The 20708-nt window shown below is 39.8% G+C and overlaps 1 protein-coding gene across 2 annotated transcripts; it reads left to right on the top strand.

The window, feature by feature from the left end:
* The first annotated feature begins 6082 nt into the window (after positions 1 to 6082).
* Positions 6083 to 20708, top strand: timd4 (T cell immunoglobulin and mucin domain containing 4). Of its 2 annotated transcripts, XM_057821817.1 has the most exons (8): positions 6083 to 6280; positions 10460 to 10635; positions 13737 to 13899; positions 13996 to 14070; positions 19907 to 19986; positions 20072 to 20186; positions 20286 to 20319; positions 20529 to 20708. In XM_057821817.1, exons 1-8 carry the CDS (start codon positions 6208 to 6210, stop codon positions 20611 to 20613), a joined length of 801 nt encoding a protein of 266 aa, XP_057677800.1. In that variant the 5' UTR covers positions 6083 to 6207; the 3' UTR covers positions 20614 to 20708. The 2 variants fall into 2 exon arrangements, with proteins under 2 accessions (XP_057677800.1, XP_057677801.1); XM_057821818.1 differs by lacking the exons at positions 6083 to 6280; positions 10460 to 10635 and adding an exon at positions 12317 to 12781.

The following is a 20708-nucleotide window of genomic DNA, read 5'->3' as shown; positions in this document are numbered from 1 at the left end:
GTCTACTCGCCGTGTGGTTCCTCTCGTCAAATGAGGATTTGAGGCTAAGGTGGAGTTAAATTAACAGCTTGGGTAACGTTAACGGTAGCCACAGTATATTTGATTTGCAGCTCAGAGCACGTTGATTAGATAAATGGAAAAGTGACTCCTACGCCCGATGGCTGTTTGCCCTCAATAGTCGTGCACTAGTCTCGGGGCAAAGTGCTCTTTGATGGAAATGAGACATTCTTCTGTCAAGATATCACATTGTTTAGTCATTGATCTAATTTTGCTCATTTTACAGTTACAAGAAATAAGAATTTTATAAATGTGTACACTACGTTATTGTGCTGGCGTCAAAAAAAAAAACCCATGAAAATTGATGATAAATCTTCTTTTAAAAACTAGTTTCTTCCCATTCACAACTTCTTGTTCTGTCTGTATATACTGTATATATATATATATATATATATATATATATATATATATATATATATATATATATATATATATATATATATATATATATATATATATATATATATACATATATATATATATATATATATATATATATATATATATATATATATATATATATTAGGGCTGTCAAAATTAGCGCGTTAACGCGCGGTAATTACTTTTTTCAATTAATCACGTTAAAATATTTGACGCAATTAACGCACATGTCCTGCTCAGAAAGTATTCTGCCTTTTGGTAGGTTTTACAGCAAGGGTTTTTTGTGCTGTCCAACAGCGAACTCTTGTGGTCGCTTTGCGACATGGTATTGTTTTCTTGCCAGTTCATTATGGCTGCACGACGTCTCGGCCTGATAATGTTGTGCTTATATGATCCTTGGACAAGATTTGTCCGTAAGTATGGTTGTTGTAAAGAATGTACATATTGTGTTAGTAAGCGAAATGTTATATTTTTTGTATGAGACGCTTTTTGTTTATGTTTAGTGAACCTGTATAGCGTGCTAAGCTAACGTTGTCGCTAATGCAATGCTTGTGTACTTTTTGTAGTTTTACGACGGTCTAAAGAGGACAATGGTTTGAGGCCATTTTATTAATAAATCAGATGAAAAAGGAAGAAGTCTGATTATTAAGGCGTCGTTCACTAGCTGTCTAGCTTTGGAAAAAGTAGACGCTTCGGAGTGAGGACAGCATAGACAGATTTAAATGACAGTAGAGTGAAATGGCCACTACAGTCTTTATGTACCGTATGTTGAATGTATATATCCATCTTGTGTCTTATCTTTCCATTCCAACAATTTATTTTACAGAATATATATATAATTTACAGAAATATATGGCATATTTTATAAATGGTTTGAATTGCGATTAATTGCGATTAATTACGATTAATTAATTTTTAAGCTGTAATTAACTCGATTAATTACATATATATATATATATATATATATATATATATATATATATATATATATATATGTTAGGGCTGTTAAACGATTAAAATTTTTAATCGAGTTAATTACAGCTTAAAAAAAAAATTTTTTTTTGCGTACCGATGGCTGACCACCGTATTTGCGGCGGACACTAGAAAATAACTTCTCAAAATGTCAAAGAGGCAGGCCACACTGAGTAATTACTTCCGTGTTCCCCCACCCCTGTCAAAAGACAGACAGACGACAGAGACGTCACCGGAGCTACCGAAAAAAAGGACTTTTGCTGAAAAGTAGGAGGTACCATGGCTAGAAGCAAATGATGCTCGCACGGAAATGCAGTACAAAATGTGCTGTGAGAATCCCAATGTCGCCGATAAGAGCAGCGCATTTTATGTAGGGTCAAAGAATTTCAGCCATCCAAACTTTGAAAAGCACGAAAAAAACAGAGCATGTGGCAATTAAGCAAACTATCGATGTCAAACAGGACCCCGCTCGCCCTATGAACAAGTGGCGGAATAAAGGTAATGAACAGCGACATGCACTGACAAACGTGTTTTTGCTCGCATTTTACAAAGCTAAACATGCACGTTCAATAAGGTCTTATGAGGAGGACATCCCACTTTTAAAAAGGGTTGGAGTTAATGTGGGAGCCGCATAATGCCCTGTATTTTGAATTGGTGCTTTTTATTTCTTTACATTTCATTTCAAAGTAATGACAATTTTGTTGTGCCAGTTGATGTTAATTGAATTTGAATTGAATTTATTGTTATTGTCATCATCATCATCATCATCATCATCATCATCATCAAGATGAAGATAGACATGACAAGGGAGACGGAAAAGCAGAAGTTTATCGGGAACCCGTCCCCCTAATCAAGCATTAATTGTTAATATAATTAATTAAAGTTAATTGGCTCTAAGTAAAGCTTGTCATAAATTTATCGCATTAGGCGGGTCGGCTCTCAAGCTCAATGAGGACCAAGTCACATCTCCAGGTCCTCCTCTGAGAACCTGGGCAAAAAAATGATGTGCACCCCTGTGTATATATATATATATATATATATATATATATATATATATATATATATATATATATATATATATATATATATATATACCATTATATATATATATATATATATATATATATATATATATATATATACCATTATATATATATATATATATATATATATATATATATATATATATACCATTATATATATTTTTTATATTAATGTATTTTATTTTGGAATGATGATATAATGCATGTGAGCATATGTGTGCAATATAGTGCATGTGTAGTCATGCGAAAAAATTAGGACACCCCATGAAATATTCAGTTCTTTATTTAAAAAAAATGTTCACATATAAATGTCTGATCTTGTTTTTTCTTCATCTCTGGAAAATAATGTAATTTAATGTAGGTAAACAACAAAAATTAACTTTGTTTTACTCATTAAACCAAATTTATCAACAAAATGCATATTCTAACTGAGGAAAAAATTAGGACACCCTAACGCATAATAGCTAGTGTTACCCCCTTTGGCTGTAACAACTTCAGTGAGACGTTTTTTGTAGCCATCTACCAGTCTTTGACATAGTCTTTGACCTAGACGCAGAATACTTTCAGCTGTGAGATGTTTGAGGGGTTTCTTGCATGTACAGCCCGTTTCAAGTCACCCCACAGCATCTAAATGGGATTAAGATCTGGGCTTTGACTCGGCCAGTCCAGGACTCTAATCTTTTTCAACCAGTCCTTGGTGGATTTAATGGTATGTTTTGGGTCATTTTCATGTTGCAGGGTCCAGTTTCGCTTCAGCTTTAATTTTATCACAGATGATCTCACATGTTCTTCAAGCACCCTCTGCTACACGATAGTAGTAGCCTACAACCAAGTCCGTTCTGCATTACGTGTGGCTAAAAGCTAGCAAACAAGGCAACAAAAGCGAATGCACTGAGAGCATCATACCTTGTGGCGAACCGTATTTGTAAAGCCAAGAAACCTGTCACTATTGGAGAGGAACTCCTTATGCCTGCGACTAAGGATATTTGCCGTCATGTTTTCGGAGAGGCCGCTGTTAAAAAAAATGTTTATTCAACGTATGGGGAGTTACATTTTGCCTACACTTAATCTTTGTTTTTAGCCCCGTCATGTTATTTTATATTGACTATAATTCTCTGCCACTCATTGCCGGTCCGTGAAAAAAAGACCTCATTACACCGGTCGGTGGTCGGGACGGGGCCATACAGTCCCGGCCTGGCTCCCTCTTGATTTAATGCATCACACACCAAGGTTGTGGGATGGATGGGACCTGTTGAGACGGTGACATCATGGTTACCTCCTCACGGCAGGCCCCGCCATTCCCGCACCTATTTTAACGCACCACACACATAATACTCCACGGGGGAGCACTAGCAAAGGGGTAGAAATTCCATGCAGCGGTCCCACTGCCCCAAGCCGAGCTCTCCTATATTAATGCATACATTGCAGTACCCTGCCCACACAATCCCATCACGGTGTTGGGTAATGGCTGCCAGTCGGGGACTTGGCAATCACAGTAATAGAGTGGTAAGTGGGTCCCACACTTTTTCTCTATGGCGTGGCTCCTGGGGCGTTGCCCCCCCTCTGCCTGAGCTGCCGGCCGCGGGAGTGGGGGGAGGTCGGGGCACCGATCTCACGTTGCGGCTCTTCGGTGTTCTTCTGCTTCTGCCTTCCCCTCTCTTCTCTGCCTGGGTATCCGCCCTGGGCTTGGTGGGCAGTTGGGGGTCCCATGCCGGTTGGGGGCTGCAGCTGTGGCTCGTGGGCCAAGTGGGTGGAAAGAGGCGGGGGTGGGCGTGGGTTTGGTGGTGCGTCCCCTCTTCCCATCCCTGAAGGCCGGTTGATGGGGGCGCGGGTGACTGGGGACCACTCTGGATCCTTGGGGGGTGACGATGGCCCCTTTGTTGGGCTGCGGGAGGAGGGATGGGCTACGCTGGCTCCCCCTCCCCAGGCTGGCTGGGTGGGGGCCGTGGCCCTGGGGTGGCGCTTGCGCGGCGTCTCCACTCGTCTGCGTGGCTATCGCATGTTTGATGGGACTAGCGCATGGCTGGATGTGATTGGGGGCGCTAGGGTGGGGGGCCTCGGTGCCGGGATTGGCGATGGGGCTGTGTAGGGTGGGTTGCCAACGGGCTCACACTCACAAGGGATTCACACGATACTGAGTTCTAGATCACAGGGCTGATTTGTGTACCCTCCACCACTCCCAATCACTTGTCTTGTCGACTATCCCCCTTTTTCCCCTGGTTAACAGGCCCCCCACATGGTGTCAACCGGAAATACATCTAGCTGACGATCGCACCAACATATTCATAGTTAGTGTAGGCGTTCAGTGTATTTCTTGTTGTTTGGGTTTCTTCTGTCGCTCTTTCTTTTTCTTCAGTTCCCCCATAGCCCCTTCCTGTTCGCTGCTTTGTCTTGAAAAAATGAGATATGCTGAATGATCACAATGGGAGTATGTCACACTCCAATGTGAAACATTAAAACTGTTAAGACCAACCGTACACTTAGACTTCCATTCTCTGTGTCAAACAGCTGAACAGGACCGTTTAAAAAAAAAAAAAAGTAGCAAAATGAACTCTGCTCCAATTGCATTCACAAGCGAAGCAGGGTGCGCTTTAAGCGGCCCGAGACGCACGATTTTTGAGCAGACCAGAGTTCGGTTATCTGGTCCAAACTAGAGTTCGGATGCACGTTACTATTTACAACACGAAGCAGACTATTTGAGAAAAAGAACTCTGGTCCGTTTAAAACGGACCAAACATTGCTAGTGTGAAAGCCCTCTAAGAGGGTTGAACAGTAAAATATTCTTTTTTATTCATTTTCCTATTCTAATTAATTAAAAATAAGTTCTTTGAATAATACTGCATATATTTCATCAAAGTGCTCGCCTCGCAGCCCTTGAGGATAAATTGAAGAGAATTCTATTTGTTCTAAATGCGAGCAAGTGACATGGTTTGCCCTCCTCAGGCAAATGACAACAAGAAGCGAATGAAGGTGCAAACTGCGAGCTGTCATCTCTGTCAACAAGAGATTGAGCGCAGTTAAACAAGTGAATGTTATCCAATATACAGGAAACTTTATTTACTTTTTATTATACTAGTATATTTTTATTTATATCATTTACAAAAAGGGGGAAAACAGCAAATACCCTCTGATTTCTCGACTACGGAAATTTGACATTTTAGCGAAACACATATGATTCACTTTCAGGGCCACACAAAATGACGCAGCGGGCCAGATTAGGCCCCCGCCAGTTTGCCAATGAAAGAAAAGCTCAAATGAAGGAATTAAGAGATGGAAGGAAATAAGGCATACGTACAAAAGGACTTTGTGTTCCTCTTGACGGACTCAATGGTCAACTGTGTGGTGACGTCACAGACGTACAAACTACTCCATTATTTGTGTCACTGTCACTTCATGTTTTTGACCTCTGTTTTGTGACACTGAGAGGCATTTTAATGTGACAGAAGCAGAGGACACTCCAAATGGTTTTATCAAATGCCACTTTTTAAATGACTTTATCACTAGTAGACGTCCGATCCATTTGAAGCAGTAGGGTTGGCAGCGAATGAACGTTTGTTCATTCGCTGCCAACCCTCCCGCTTCAGATGGATCGGACGTCTATGGCCGTCAGTAGCAGTCAATGAGTTAATATGAAGCTGAGAGCCAACATTCAAACCAATCAATGGAGTCTTTATGATTGTCTGAGACGCCCACAAACTGCCACACACAAACAAACGCACACACAGCTCCGTCAGTGTGCCATGCACAGACCACGATGGCGTCCGCGTCGCCTCGCCAACGTCTCACACCTCAGACTTTGGCCACTATGTTTCATCTCCTCCTGTCAGGTGAGATGCTGATTCTATCACAACATACAATGAGAAGACTAAAAGTAACTCTTTGTCTTTACATCACTATCATATAAATGTTTCAATCATTTGGCTGCCATTGACGGCGCCAGGCGTTTTTGCTAGGGACGGGAAATTTATAAGACCTAAGAGATTATTGAACGTGGGTCAGGGCTATTTTTGTCACGAATATGAACCTAATTAATTGCTAGGCTGAATGATCAATGCAAAATAAATCTGAATTGACTTGTGTTGTTTTCGTCAACGATGACTATAAAAAAAATATTTCGTCGAAGAACAATTTTTTTCATGACAAGACAAAAACGAGCTCAAAACAGGTCTTGGGAGACTAAAAAATAACAAAGCAAATTCCAGTTTTCATCTGACAAGACGAGAGCGAGATCAAAATGCGCCATGGTTTCCGTCACATGTGTGACTTTATGTGTAGTTAGCCAGCATCGTAGCAGGGTCTGGTTGTGTCACTCATGTGACGTGCTGTGCTACCCCAACTAACCCACTAGTGTCCTCTCCAGTCTTTGAGACACACACGGTATGATTTCTCTTCTAATCTTGGCAATAGAAAATATGCAATGTTGCTTTAGCTGTGTTGAGTGATCATCACACTTGTAACTTGTAGCGTTAGCATAGCATTCACGTTCGTGTTAGGATTAGGCTATTTCTAGCGGTCAGGATCCTCTTAAACTTTTGGACAACTTTTTTTTACAGACAGTTTGTGGCGTCCAGGTGGGTATAATTAATAGCGTACCACACGAATGCTATTTTTAGACCATAACGTCACCATCGCAACGCGAAAGTGGGACATTATACACATGCCCTCCTCGTATACAATCCATTATATTTCTGCTTGTTTTCTCCGGTAATCTTTCAAAAACAAACATGCCGATCAAACACTGCTGATATGGAACTTGTAGAAAGGACTCTAGACATTACGACATATGAAGGATGTTTGGTAACACTTTACAATAAAGGTCCCTTAATTAACATTAGTTAATGCATTTTTAGACCATAACTAATGTTTAAGTAACATTACAATGATTAGAATAATTGCTTATCTAACATGTATTAATATATTCATTAACATGTGTTAATGCATTAGCTAATGAATTAGTTAATGCATTAGTTAATGCATAACCAGACAGTAACTAATAGTTTGGTCAAATTAAAAATAATAATAATAATAATAATAGGCCTATATAGGGTTAAGGTTTTGGGTTTAGGGTTAGGGTTTGTAAACTTAGCAATTTCTTAGTTAAGGGACACATGTGCTACACTTTACAATAAGGGTCCAAAAAACATTCAGTAATGGTTAATTAAGGTTAAGTAATACTTATGAGGTATGTTCACATGAAATAATACCACACTTAAGGTTAGGTTAGCAGCACAATTTTAAAATAACATAATCACTTACTAGTACCAGTATACATTAATAACTATTTATTAATGCACTAATGTATGTGTGAATTAATGTTAAGTAATGTATTATATACCGGTATGTTATATATTATAACCTAATACCTAATAACCTTATAACCTAGTATTACTTAACCTTAATTAACCATTACTGAAAGTTTTTTGGATGCTGATTGTAAAGTGGAGCTCACATATCCCTTAACTAAGAAATTATACATGCTTAAGTTCCCCCCTCTTAACCTTTATTAACCATTACTGAATCATTTTTGGACCTTTATTGTAAAGTGTAGCACATGTGCCCCTTAACTACGAAATTATAAATGCATAAGTCCCCCCCCTTAACCTTTATTAACCATTGCTGAATGCTTTTTGGACCCTTATTGTAAAGTGTAGCACATGTGTCCCTTATCTAAGAAATTATAAATGCGTTAGTTAACAAACCCTAACCCTATCTAGGCCTATTTTTTTTTTTTTTTTTTTTTTTTTTTTAATTTTACCAAACTATTAGTTACTGTTATTGGTGCATTAACTCATGTTAATTATTATGTTAATAAATGTTAGATAAGCAATTATATTAGTTATTGAAATTTTACTTAAACATTAGTTATTGTCTTGAAATGCATTAACTCATGTTAATTAATATATTAATAAATGTTAGATAAGGGATTAAATGAATTATTGTGATGTTACTTTAACATGAGTTATTGTCTAAAAATGCATTAACTAATGGTAATTAAGGGACCCTATTGTAAAGTGTTACCTGATGTTTTCTTTATACGTTTTTCCCGAAACCCAAAACTCAGAGGAAAAAATGTGAAGAATGAATCAACTTGCGCGGACGTCCAAAAGACCAGTTTAACGCCATCGTCCTTCAGAGAGGGAAGAGATAAGCCATTTTGATACTTTACTTACTTTTTAGCATGGCGTTTTTCCATGCTGCTTCTGCCTGACAATGAATGACCCGAAAAAAATTAACACAAAATTAACCCCAGAACAGTCAGAGACGTAAGACAACCTGAGGATATAATATATAAGAAAGACAGGGCATATGGTGGCAAAGGATAGATTGAAGAAACAGGAGAATGTCATTGTCAGTGGCGTAAGAAAAAGGTATCGATAAAAAAGCTAAGGCTAAGCTTAGGTCATCTTTTTCAGCCCTCAACATTCAAGCCATCTCTTTAACTGAACATTTGTATGGTTTTCCACATCTTTACCAGCTAATTTGACATGAGGCGCATCATTTTCGGACGGAATCGATAGGTTTAGCTCAGTAAATATCTCGCTCGTACACTATTTCCATTCATTTACTATTGGGGACAAATGGCAAGTTGACCCATCTAGCCACAATTACTAACGTCATGAATATTAATGAGCAAAAGTAACGTGTTGCTTGCGGTACGTCACTAAAAATAATGTACTGTTTTCCTGCTGAGTGCGTATCATCATGTGATAGATTTGTAGATGCTACAATATGTGCTGAACGTGGACTAAAACTACACAAAATTCGCTCTGAGTTTTTGTCAACAAAAACTAGACGAATACAAACACATTTTTAAATGACTAAAATAGGAATACGTTTAATAACTATTATCATCCAAAAGACTAAGACTAAAATTAAAAGGGCTGCCAAAAACAACACTGGTATTGACTTATATCAACTTTCATGTGTATTGGTTCTGGTGATACAACGTTCGATTCAAGAAACATTTTGAAGTGCATACGGGGATCTATCCAAGAATGGGTCCACTTCTGGGGGACACTGTTTGTAATATAAAAGTGATTTGGGGGAAAAAAAATTATGAAAAAAAAATCTGAGATATCCAAGGACCAATCTACATCTAAGGCGTACTAGACCCTTTTACTCTCATGAAATTCTGACGTGTGATTGCATGTCACAGATGTTTTATTTTTTTTCATTTCAATTCATGTTCGTGTCAGCGTGCCCCTGAAGTGGACCCATTTTTGGACAGCTATCCACGTTTTTTTTTTTTTTTTTTAAAGGGACTTTTACTCTGAAGCCACCGCGTTGTATTGCACATGATGCAACAATGATCCAAATGAAGGACAGCTACGTAGCTTGGCTTTGTTGGTCCTTGTGGAGGCTGGCCTGACCACAGTAGTTTTGCAGGTTAGCAAGTTCACACAGTCTAATGTTATGCTAACTCTGATGCAGGTCAGACTTTCAATTGCAAAATTAATGGTGTTTCCCCCACCTCCACAACACTGAGGTCTTTTTACATTACTTACAGTGGCTGCTGCTGGCCGAAAAAACTTCTAGTATCCCTCCTCTTCAAAGGGGGGCGGCATGTTGTCGACATGAATCTGGCGGAGTTATGTGAGTGTGTGTGTGGGGGGGGGGTGTCTGTGTGGTTTGGAGGGGTCAAGTCATCGGACAATCAAATGTTCGTTTTTGGGGAAAAAACGGACCGGCAAGTCTGAACAATGAAAAGAATTCACTTAATAATAGTATGGTCAATTCTATCCTTAAAACATATGGAAAGACAATCTAAAATACCTATATAGTAACTGAACTCAATATATAGTGCAAATAGGGTTGCTTAAAAGTTGGTGGGGACAATTTGAGCATCCTGAAAAGTTGGTAGTGTTATGTCCCTATGGTCCCTATGCAAACCTGCGCCCTTGATTGAAAGTATAAAATGAGATAAATTTGCATGTTCTCCTTGTGCCTGCGTGTATTTTCATTATTTACTCTGCGTCTTTCATTATTTATTCTGCATCCCACTTCAGGTGGCGTTGTTCCTATTTCCTGCTATAAAGTCAGCGAAGGTGCCGTGGCGTCGCTCTCATGTCAGTACTCAGTGCGGCGTTTCGGCTTGAGTCGCGTGTGTTGGGGCCGCAGCTGCGGGACCCTCTGGTGCAGCAACATCCTCATCCAGACCGATGAAAATGGCGTCATCTCCAAGGTAAAAGCTTAGTACAAAACCACAACCCAGCCAAAGTAGAATATTGCCGCTAACAATGTGGATGTGGTGGAGTTTACAGTATATAAAAGTAGTTCTCTGAACTTAGACTAAAATGTTGGATGAAGCTGGAATACCCTACAAAACTAGGTTGTAGTGGTTAGCCAGGAACTCTGAAAAATGGCAGAATCAGCCCGATTTCTCATCACGTGATCGGATTGGGATATCCTTCCCAAGAACAGTGTTAGAATGAGCGGATTTTTTTGTAGGGTAGTCCAGATTCATCCAACTGGTGGTCTGGGGGGCCAGAGCTGGCCCACTGCATCATTTTGTGAGGCAAGTAAATCACTTGCATTGGCTCAAAAGGGTTTATTGATTACACTGGTATACACTAAATTTACTGTCCAGGTTTTGTTAGCATATTTATGATCATTTTGATGTTCTGAATCCAAAAATCACATCGCTTTCACTCAATCAGGTCAACTTTCTGAACTACGCTAATATACTTAACTCTATTAATGTCTATTATTTAGTTTGCAAAAATATTCTCTTGTAATATTTAATTAATATTAGGGCTGTCCCAAACGACTAATTTTCTCCCGATTAGTCAGCCGACTATTTTTACGATTAGTCGACTAATCTAATAATTTTTTAAAAATTATTTGTTTTTGTTTTTGTTTACTAATTTAGCAATGAAGTTTGTTGACGCTTATCAATTCACAAAAAACATATTGGAACACTTAAATTATTTATTAAAGTACAAATAAACACGTAAATAACAATAATAAATCACAAATAAACAATGAGTTCAAATGCTGATAGAATTAACTAGTGTAGCATCCCGATTGAAAAGGTGGTCTCTTAAACTGATGGTTTACAACTTTTATTCCATCCTTGATGTAATCACACTGTAAAAGCTACGGTGGACACAAATAAAACAACACAATTAGAAATTAACAAAAACTTTTCACCTTTTTCCTTTTAAACCTTATTTATATATCAGTGAATTGCCTTTACCTTAATTTATTACCTTATCATTGACAATCTCTCCCTTGAGTGCAATCACTGTATATACTGTATATATTTATGACCTTTTAACCTTATATAATTTTCTATACCATAAAATAAACCATAACATGAAGTAAACCTTTCAGTTAGCATTAAGGACAATACTAATAGCACTTATAGGCCCATTGTCAATGAAACATTATTATTCAGTAAGGCGACAGCACCCTCTGGTGTACAAAAAATGGGGGAAAAAAATTACAAACTGGGTGACGGCATTTGAGGTGTTTATTCACGGCCGACGTGCAGCCAAGCTTGGCATTGAAGAGACAGGACAGAAGAGTGTACCCTCATACCTGTTAAGTTGTAGAAATTGCAAATAGGGAGATTTCTGTTTGCCAACCCCGATGACGCGCGCTCGCGCGACAATCGCTAAGACAAAATGCAACCATTTTTTTTTTCAAGTTCATTTTGGTCACAACACTTGTGTAAAAATTAACTACACTGTCAAATAACCTCTTTTTGGTGGCATCAGAGATAGTCTTCAACTTGCTCCATGTATTGTTTGGCATCATGTGATACTGCTATGTTGCCTGTGTCATGCCAGTTCTCCTTGTTCCTGGCAATATCTAGGATATCCTCAGCTTTCCTGATCACATCCATTTGCACAAATTTGGACATCAGCTTCCTCAGCAGCCTCTTCATCTCATCAACCATCACTCCAATTAGGGTTTCGTCAGACTAAATCAGCAAGATTAAAAACATTAATTACATCATTTAGAAAATTAATCATATTTGTTTTTAAAAGTATCTTTGTCATGGCAGTTTTTTAATTGAATTGTAACCTAGAATTGAAACTTTATATTTTTTGTTTCAGCACAGTAATAATGATATAATGTAATAAAGTGTATAGTATACACTTTAGCTTTAGCATAATAGCGAATCTAAATGATTAAACTTCAAGTAACGATACGCTTTCTCACTTAAATTCATATATTGTGGGGGTAGGACCGCAGTGGTTTAATATTCCATGATGTTTGATCCACGAAAACACAGAGTAAAGCAGCGACTTCTTCCTCGTCATCGTTCTCCCATCATTAGCTCTAATGCTATTAGCATTAGGCTAGTTAGCTATCGCTGGCAGGTAAGACTTACGGCAATTACGTTGACGAACGTCGTTTTTCCCGAATCAGTTCCATCTCTTCCTTCCAAAATAAAGACTTGAACCAGTCTAAAAGCCGGTTTATTAGTGCCAGCATCTTGGGAAGTCGGTGGTGCTTCGCCTCTTCCCTCCCTGTCAGATGTATGGGTTGGGCTTTTCCAGCTCTGAAGGGGAGGGAGGGCAGGGAAGTCGGAGACGGCCAGGCTATTCGTTGTTGGTCACTTTCCAAATCGGGCCGAATGGTATCTTTACAAAACGGTGACAAACAAAAACGTAAAAAAAAAAAAAAAAAATTGACATTTTTGGAAAATCGGGAGATTTGGCTTTCTAATCGTGAGGCATGAGCATTTGGGTCAAAATCGGGAGTCTCCCGACCAAATCGTGAAACTTAACAGGTCTGTACCCTCCGTTGTTTCTTTGAAATAAGTCAATGTTTTGGACACTCTGGTGCGCTTTTTTTGGCTTTGTGACGCTTTCCCCGCTTGCATACAGAGCATCCGACATGCTGAACTTTCCACGCATATATTTTTTTTAACCCTTCATTAACCGTCGACGGGATGTTGTGCTCGTCGACGGATTTACGTCATCGATGACGTCGACTATGTCGACTAGTCGGGACAGCTCTAATTAATACGTACTTTTAGAAAAATATTTTTCTTTTCCAAAACCTGCTTTGAATGAGAAATTAACTGATGATCTCACAAAAATATGATAGATTCAGTCAAAAGATCAGTTTTTAAAAAAATCTAATTCGTGTAAAAATCTGACCTGATTGACAGAATTTACCTGCCTTTGACGGCATTAGACGTCCCATTCATTTTGACTGGGAGGAAGTCGAATGAACATTCATTTGTTCCTTCGCCCCTCCAGTCAACAGCAGCCAAGTGAGTTCATTATTCAAATGAGTTGGCCGAGATAATAGCCAACCTCACTGCAGGTGGAGGACCGCTACCGGCTGACGGGAGACATCCTGGACGGACAGATGGACCTGGACATTTTGGACGTGAGGCGCAGCGACAGCGGGCCGTATTGCTGTAGGGTGGACATCGACGGGCTGTTCAATGACAAGAAAGTGATCATGAACCTGCGGGTGGTCAAAGGTATGTTTTGCTTGGTTAAGACAAAACAAATGTGTGTCCTAACGTGTTGATTTGTTGGTATCTGTGCACGGGTGCCTCGTTTGTTATCTCTGTCAGCTTCGATCAACATTCCTACAACTACGTTGGCAACAACGACCACAACACAAGTAACAGAGGCGTCGACTTCAGGAGGTAAGATGATTTCCAAATAGAGTAACACTCTGAGAAATGCAGACCTTCGCTTAGGTAGCTAAAGTCAAAGCCTTGCCATATATGGCAGCGTGGGAACTCCCTTTAAGTATGAAACAAGTTACGGAAAAGTTCCGGGCCCGGATCTAGGTTTACCCACCAGAGTGGGCACTAAGAAATCTTGAGGAGGCACCCCCAATGCAGGCTTTTTTTTTACCATCTGCATTTCTCCGGGCTTAGGACCGCCGCAAGTAGGACACTGTTGGAAAAACAGCTTGTTTTGGTGATTGCTTGTTCGGCTTGGTTGCGGCCAACAGTAACCGTTAATCCTGCAATAAAAAAAGTAGGTGAGACCAACTCTTCGTGTGTTCTCTATATCCAGTGTGACGCTATAATACAGCGGGGCAAATAAGTATTTGGTCAACCACTAACTGTGCAAGTTCTCCCACTTGAAAATATTAGAGAGGCCTGTAATTGTCAACATTGTTAAACCTCAACCATGAGAGACAGAATGTGGAAAAAAACCGAGAAAATCACATTGTTTGATTTTGAAATAATTTATTTGAAAATCATGGTGGAAAATAAGTATTTGGTTAATACCAAAAGTTAATCTCAATACTTTGTTATGTACCCTTTGTTGGCAATAACAGAGGCCAAACATTTTCTGTAACTCTTCACAAGCTTTTCACACACTGTTGCTGGTATTTTGGCCCATTCCTCCATGCAGATCTCCTCTAGAGCAGTGATGTTTTGGGGCTGTCGTTGGGCTACACGGACTTTCAACTCCCTCGTAGATTTTCTATGGGGTTGAGACCTGGAGACTGGCTAGGCCACTCCAGGACCTTGAAATGCTTCCTACGAAGACACTCCTTTGTTGCTCTGACTGTGCGTTTGGGATCATTGTCATGCTGAAAGACCCAGCCACATCTCATCTTCAATGCCGTTGCCGATGGAAGGAGATTTTCACTCAAAATCTCTCAATACATGCCCCATTATTTCTTTCCTTTACACATATCAGTCGTCCTGGTCCCGTTGCAGAAAAACAGCCCCAAAGCATGATGTTTCCACCCCCATGCTTCACAGTGGGTATGTTGCAATTCAGTATTCTTTTTCCTCCAAATAAGAGAACCTGTGTTTCTACCAAAAAGTTCTATTTTGGTTTCATCTGACCATAACACATTCTCCTAGTCCTCTTCTGGATCATCCAAATGCTCGCTAGCGAACCGCAGATGGGCCTGGACGTGTACTTTCTTCAGCAGGGGGACACGTCTGGCAGTGCAGGATTTGAGTCCCTGGCGGCGCATTGTGTTACTGATAGTAGCCTTTGTTACTGTGGTCCCAGCTCTCTATAGGTCATTCACTAGGTCCCCCCGTGTGGTTCTGGGATTTTTACTCCCTGTTCTTGTTATCATTTTGACGCTACGGGGTGAGGAGGGAGTTGAAAGTCTGTGTTGCCCAACAACAGCCCCAAAACATCACTGCTTTAGAGGAGATCTGCATGGAGGAATGGGCCAAAATACCAGCAACAGTGTGTGAAAAGCTTGTGAAGAGTTACAGAAAATGTTTGGCCCCCGTTATTGCCAACAAAGGGTACATAACAAAGTATTGAGATGAACTTTAGGTATTGACCAAATACTTATTTTCCACCATGACATGCAAATAAATTCTTTAAAAATCAAACAATGTGATTTTCTGTTTTTTTTTTCTCCACATTCTGTCTCTCATGGTTGAGGTTTACCCATGTTGACAATTACAGGCCTCTCTAATATTTTCAAGTGGGAGAACTTGCACAATTAATGGTTGACTAAATACTTATTTGCCCCACTGTTGATATTCCAATTAGTGGTTGACTAAATACTTATTTGCCCCACTGTAGATATTCCCGACATTTTGATTAGGGTAGGGTGATCTGGGTGGGCCGTTCCCACCGTGGCCCCCCATACATCCGGCCCCGAAAAATTCCTTTTCTGACCTATGTGAAATTTGACCACATTTTCACATAATTCAACTCGTTCACTCCCATTAACAGCAATTGACATCAAATCCATGTTAACCGGGATAGCTGGCATGGAATGGTCATTTTTCAGCGCTACTGAAGGCAATAGACGCCCATTCTATTTGGAACGGGGGCCTGGCAGCGATTAAACGATCCAAATTGCTTGGGTGTCTATCGCCGTCAATGGCAGTCAATGAGTGAATCTCCACTTCTGTTTCATATTGCAAGCATACCCCACTAGTTTGATGATACAGGTTACAAACAAGTTCAGTTCCTACGCTGGTGACGTAACCAGAATTTCCACGTAATTTGAAGTTAACCCTTTAAGTACTCCTAAATACCCCCTAAATCTGAAAATAAGTATCCAAAACATGTATTATATGTCATATTTATTAAATAATATTAAAAAAAAATCAGATACTGTACTTACCATTGAGACAACGAAATGAAAAATGGCAGACCAGACATAAAGTCGAAATCACGTAAATCGGGTACGTCGTAACCCGGAAACTACCTGTAATCCCTTTATTCGTTCGTTCTTAAATTATCTTGAACACAAACATACAGACAAACAAACCTCTGTAACCTTTTGCCCTCATGACCTCAAAATTTAACCAACGCTTCCGTTTCATATTACAAACATATCCTGTGAGATTAATTATTTTACTCATTCCTGAGTTATCTTGGATACAAACAGAGACAAAAAAAAGACATACAGAAGCAAATACAATGAGGAAAATAAGTATTTGAACACCCTGCGATTTTGCAAGTTCTCTCACAAATGATGGATGGGTTAGAAATTTTCATGGTAGGTGCTTGTCTGCTCTGATAGAAAATCTTTTAAAAAATCCAGAAATCAAAATCTTTTTACAATTTATTTATATTATACTGCTGCATATAAGTATTTCAACACCTGAGAAAATCAATGTCAATATTTGGTACAGTAGCCTTTGTTAATAATTACAGAGGTCAATCGTTTCCTGTAACTTTTCACCAGGTTTACACAGACTGCAGCAGGGATTTTGCACCACTGCTTCACACAGATTTCTCTAGATCAATCAGGTTTCTGGATTGTCACTCAGAAGAATTTCGATTGGATTTAGGTCTGGAGACTGGAAAGGCCCCTCCAGAACCTTGATATTATATGATTACTTGATATATTTTTATGAAGCCACTCCTTAGTTATTCTGGCTGTCTGCTTCAAGCCATTGTCTTGTTGGAAGACCCCCAAATTCCTCAAAATCTCACAATACATGTCCCTGGTCATCCTCCCCTAAATACAGTGCAATCATCCAGCCCCATGTGCAGAAATACACCCCCAAAGCATGATGCTACCGCCCCCATGCTTCTTCCTCCAAACACTATGAGTGGGATTAAGACCAAAAAATTGCATTTTGATCTCATATGACAACATGACTTTCTCACATGACTCCTCTGGATGATCCAGACTCCCCTGGATCATCCAGAGGAGACAAAATTAAAACGGGCCTGGACTTGTGCTGGTTTAAGCAGAGGAACCCTGTGCTATGCATGATTTTAAACCAAGACGTCTTTATGTATTACCAACAATAACCTTGGAAATTGTCCCAGCTCCTTTCAGGTCATTGACCAGCTCCCCCTGTATAGTTCTTGGCTGAGTCCTCGCCATTCATATAGGATCACTGACACCCTACGAGGTAGATCTTGCATGGACCCCCAGTCCAAGGAAAAATGACAGTCATGTTTAGCTTCTTCCATTTCCTAATAATTGCTCCAACGGTCGCTCTTATATCACCAAGCTGCTTGGCAATTGCCTTGTAACGCTTTCCAGCCATGTAGAGGTCTATAATTCTGTCTCTGGTGTCTTTGGACAGATCTTTAGGGTGCATGGGGTGGACAGGTGTTTTTATGCAGATAACTGCCTCAAACAGGTCAAAAAGTCAAGACTCAAAAAGTCCGCCTCCACTCCACTTATTCAGGAGAACAAGTGGAGTGGAGGTGGACTTTTTAAAGGCGACTGACAGATCTTTGAGGCTCACAATTCTAGCTAATAGATAGGTGTACTTACAGTTGTGGTCAAAAGTTTACATACACTTGTGAAGAACATAATGTCATGGCTCTCTTGAGTTTCCAGTTATTTCTACAACTCTGAATTTTCTCCGATAGAGTGATTGGAATGGATACTTCTTTGTCACAAAAAACATTCATGAAGTTTGGTTCTTTTATGACTTTATTATGGGTTAACAGAAAAAGTGATCAAATCTGCTGGGTCAAAAATATACATACATGGATGTGAAAAAGCGAATCATTGACTTGAACACGTCAGGAAAGTCACTTGGAGCCATTTCAAAGCAGCTGCAGGTCCCAAGAGCAACAGTGCAAACAATTGTTTGTAAGTATAAAGTGCATGGCACTGTTTTGTCACTGCCACGATCAGGAAGAAAACGCAAGCTATCACCTGCTGCTGAGAGAAAATTGGTCAGGAGGGTGAAGATTCAACCGAGAATCACCAAAAAGCAGATCTGCCAAGAATTAGAAGCTGCTGGAACACAGGTGTCAGTGTCCACAGTAAAGCGTGTTTTGCATCTCCATGGACTGAGAGGCTGCCGTGCAAGAAGGAAGCCCTTGCTCCAAAAGCGGCACCTTAAGGCTCGACTGAAGTTTGCTGCTGATCACATGGACAAAGATAAGACCTTCTGGAGGAAAGTTATGTGGTCAGACGAAACAAAAATCGAGCTGTTTGGCCACAATGCTCAGCAATATGTTTGGAGGAGAAAAGGTGAGGCCTTTAACCCCAAGTACACCATGCCTACCGTCAAGCACAGTGGTGGTAGTATTATGCTGTGGGGCTGTTTTGCTGCCAACGGAACTGGTGCTTTACAGAGAGTAAATGGGATAATGAAGAAGGAGGATTACCTTCAAATTCTTCAAGATAACCTAACGTCATCAGCCCGAAGATTGGGTCTTGGGCGCAGTTGGGTGTTCCAACAGGACAATGACCCCAAACACACATCAAAAGTGGTAATGGAATGGCTAAATCAGGCTAGAATTAAGGTTTTCGAATGGCCTTCCCAAAGTCCTGACTTAAACCCCATTGAGAACTTGTGGACAATGCTGAAGAAACAAGTCCATGTCAGAAAGCCATCAAATTTAACTGAACTGCACCAATTCTGTCAAGAGGAGTGGTCAAAGATTCAACCAGAAGCTTGCCAGAAGCTTGTGGATGGCTACCAAAATCGCCTAATTGAAGTGAAAATGGCCAAGGGACACGTTACCAAATATTAGCGCTGCTGTATGTATATTTTTGACCCAGCAGATTTGATCACTTTTTTCTGTTCACCCATAATAAAGTCATAAAAGAACCAAACTTCATGAATGTTTTTTGTGACAAAGAAGTATCTGTTCCAATCACTCTATTGGAGAAAAATCAGAGTTGTAGAAATAACTGGAAACTCAAGAGAGCCATGACATTATGTTCTTCACAAGTGTATGTAAACTTTTGACCACAACTGTATTTGCAGCAGTATAATACAAATAAATTGTTTAAAAAATCACATACTGTTATTTCTGGATTTTTTTTTAGATTGTCTCTCACAGTGGACAAGCGCCTACAATGAAAATTTGAAACCCGCCAGTCCTTTCTAGGTGGGAGAACTTGCAAAATCGTAGCATGTTCAAATACCTTTTTTCCTCACTACATAATCTCCACCTTCAGTATGTTTCACCTACTGGCGGAGCGAGGTAACAATAGAACTAGTGATGACTTCCTGGGGGATTTTGTTTCACACAGTACTGAGAAACAGCAATTGACTTTGAAATCAATATGTGGATTGTCATCATATCCATATTTCTGTGTTTTGATAGTTACTAGGCAAATGCTGCAGCCGCCTCAGCTTGACCTTGTCAAGAGGAACTCGACAATGCTGCGCTCCACCATCATCACTGTGAGGAATATTTATATTTCCCTGCTTACCTGTTTTGTCTCATGTAATTGAAATCAACATGAATGGAAACTTGTTGAACTGTAAGGTGGTGAACCAGGCTCCAGCTTCACTCTCCCTTCACATCAACATTCCGGTGCTGTCGCTCTCACTCACAGTGCTGATAACACTGGCTGCAGTTTTCTTCTCTCTGGCCTTCAAGCGTATGTTTTTGTCATCTCATTATCGCTGTGATCATCACCGTAATGATAACATAAAGAAGAATGAGACCCGGAATGTGGATGTTGTGTTTTTTCTCGCAGGTGGGTTACGCAGACCAACTTTAAGGCGTGGCTGGTGAGCACAACATTCTTTTTAAAACTCACTTGAGTGTATTTTTTGGGGTGTTCTAACTGTTCTAACAAAGAAAAATATGGTGGCAAGATCATTTTAAAACAACATGTGCGGAGGGTCAATGGGCCACAATTCGCAGTGGTTTTGACAACCCTGGCGAAGATGTTAGGAAGAGCGAAGTTCAGATTTGACGATTGAATTTCCTCCTCCAGTTTTTCCAGTGAGGAAGTTCCTCACATCATTTATGAGATCAGGATGAGAAGACCAGTTCAGGAGAATATCTACACTCTTGACTAGACTCAATCACGCAATATGTCAGCCAGATTGACAACATTCTCCATGATGCCCGTCTTGACTATTTGGTTGATTATAGTACAATTGCATTCACAATG

The sequence above is a fragment of the Corythoichthys intestinalis genome, chromosome 18 (genome assembly GCF_030265065.1).
Source record: "Corythoichthys intestinalis isolate RoL2023-P3 chromosome 18, ASM3026506v1, whole genome shotgun sequence".
In the NCBI taxonomy this organism is placed as follows: Eukaryota; Metazoa; Chordata; class Actinopteri; order Syngnathiformes; family Syngnathidae; genus Corythoichthys; species Corythoichthys intestinalis.
Note: the sequence above shows the minus strand (reverse complement) of the source record. Positions and strands in the feature narration are given on the sequence as shown.

Bases quoted from the DNA above. Each gene is read 5' to 3' on its own strand.
- timd4 (XM_057821817.1), top strand. From the start codon at position 6,208: ATGGCGTCCGCGTCGCCTCGCCAACGTCTCACACCTCAGACTTTGGCC. The intron at 6,281-10,459 runs GTGAGATGCTGA...ATCCCACTTCAG, and splicing joins GTTTCATCTCCTCCTGTCAG to GTGGCGTTGTTCCTATTTCC. The intron at 19,987-20,071 runs GTGAGGAATATT...TTGAACTGTAAG, and splicing joins TGCGCTCCACCATCATCACT to GTGGTGAACCAGGCTCCAGC.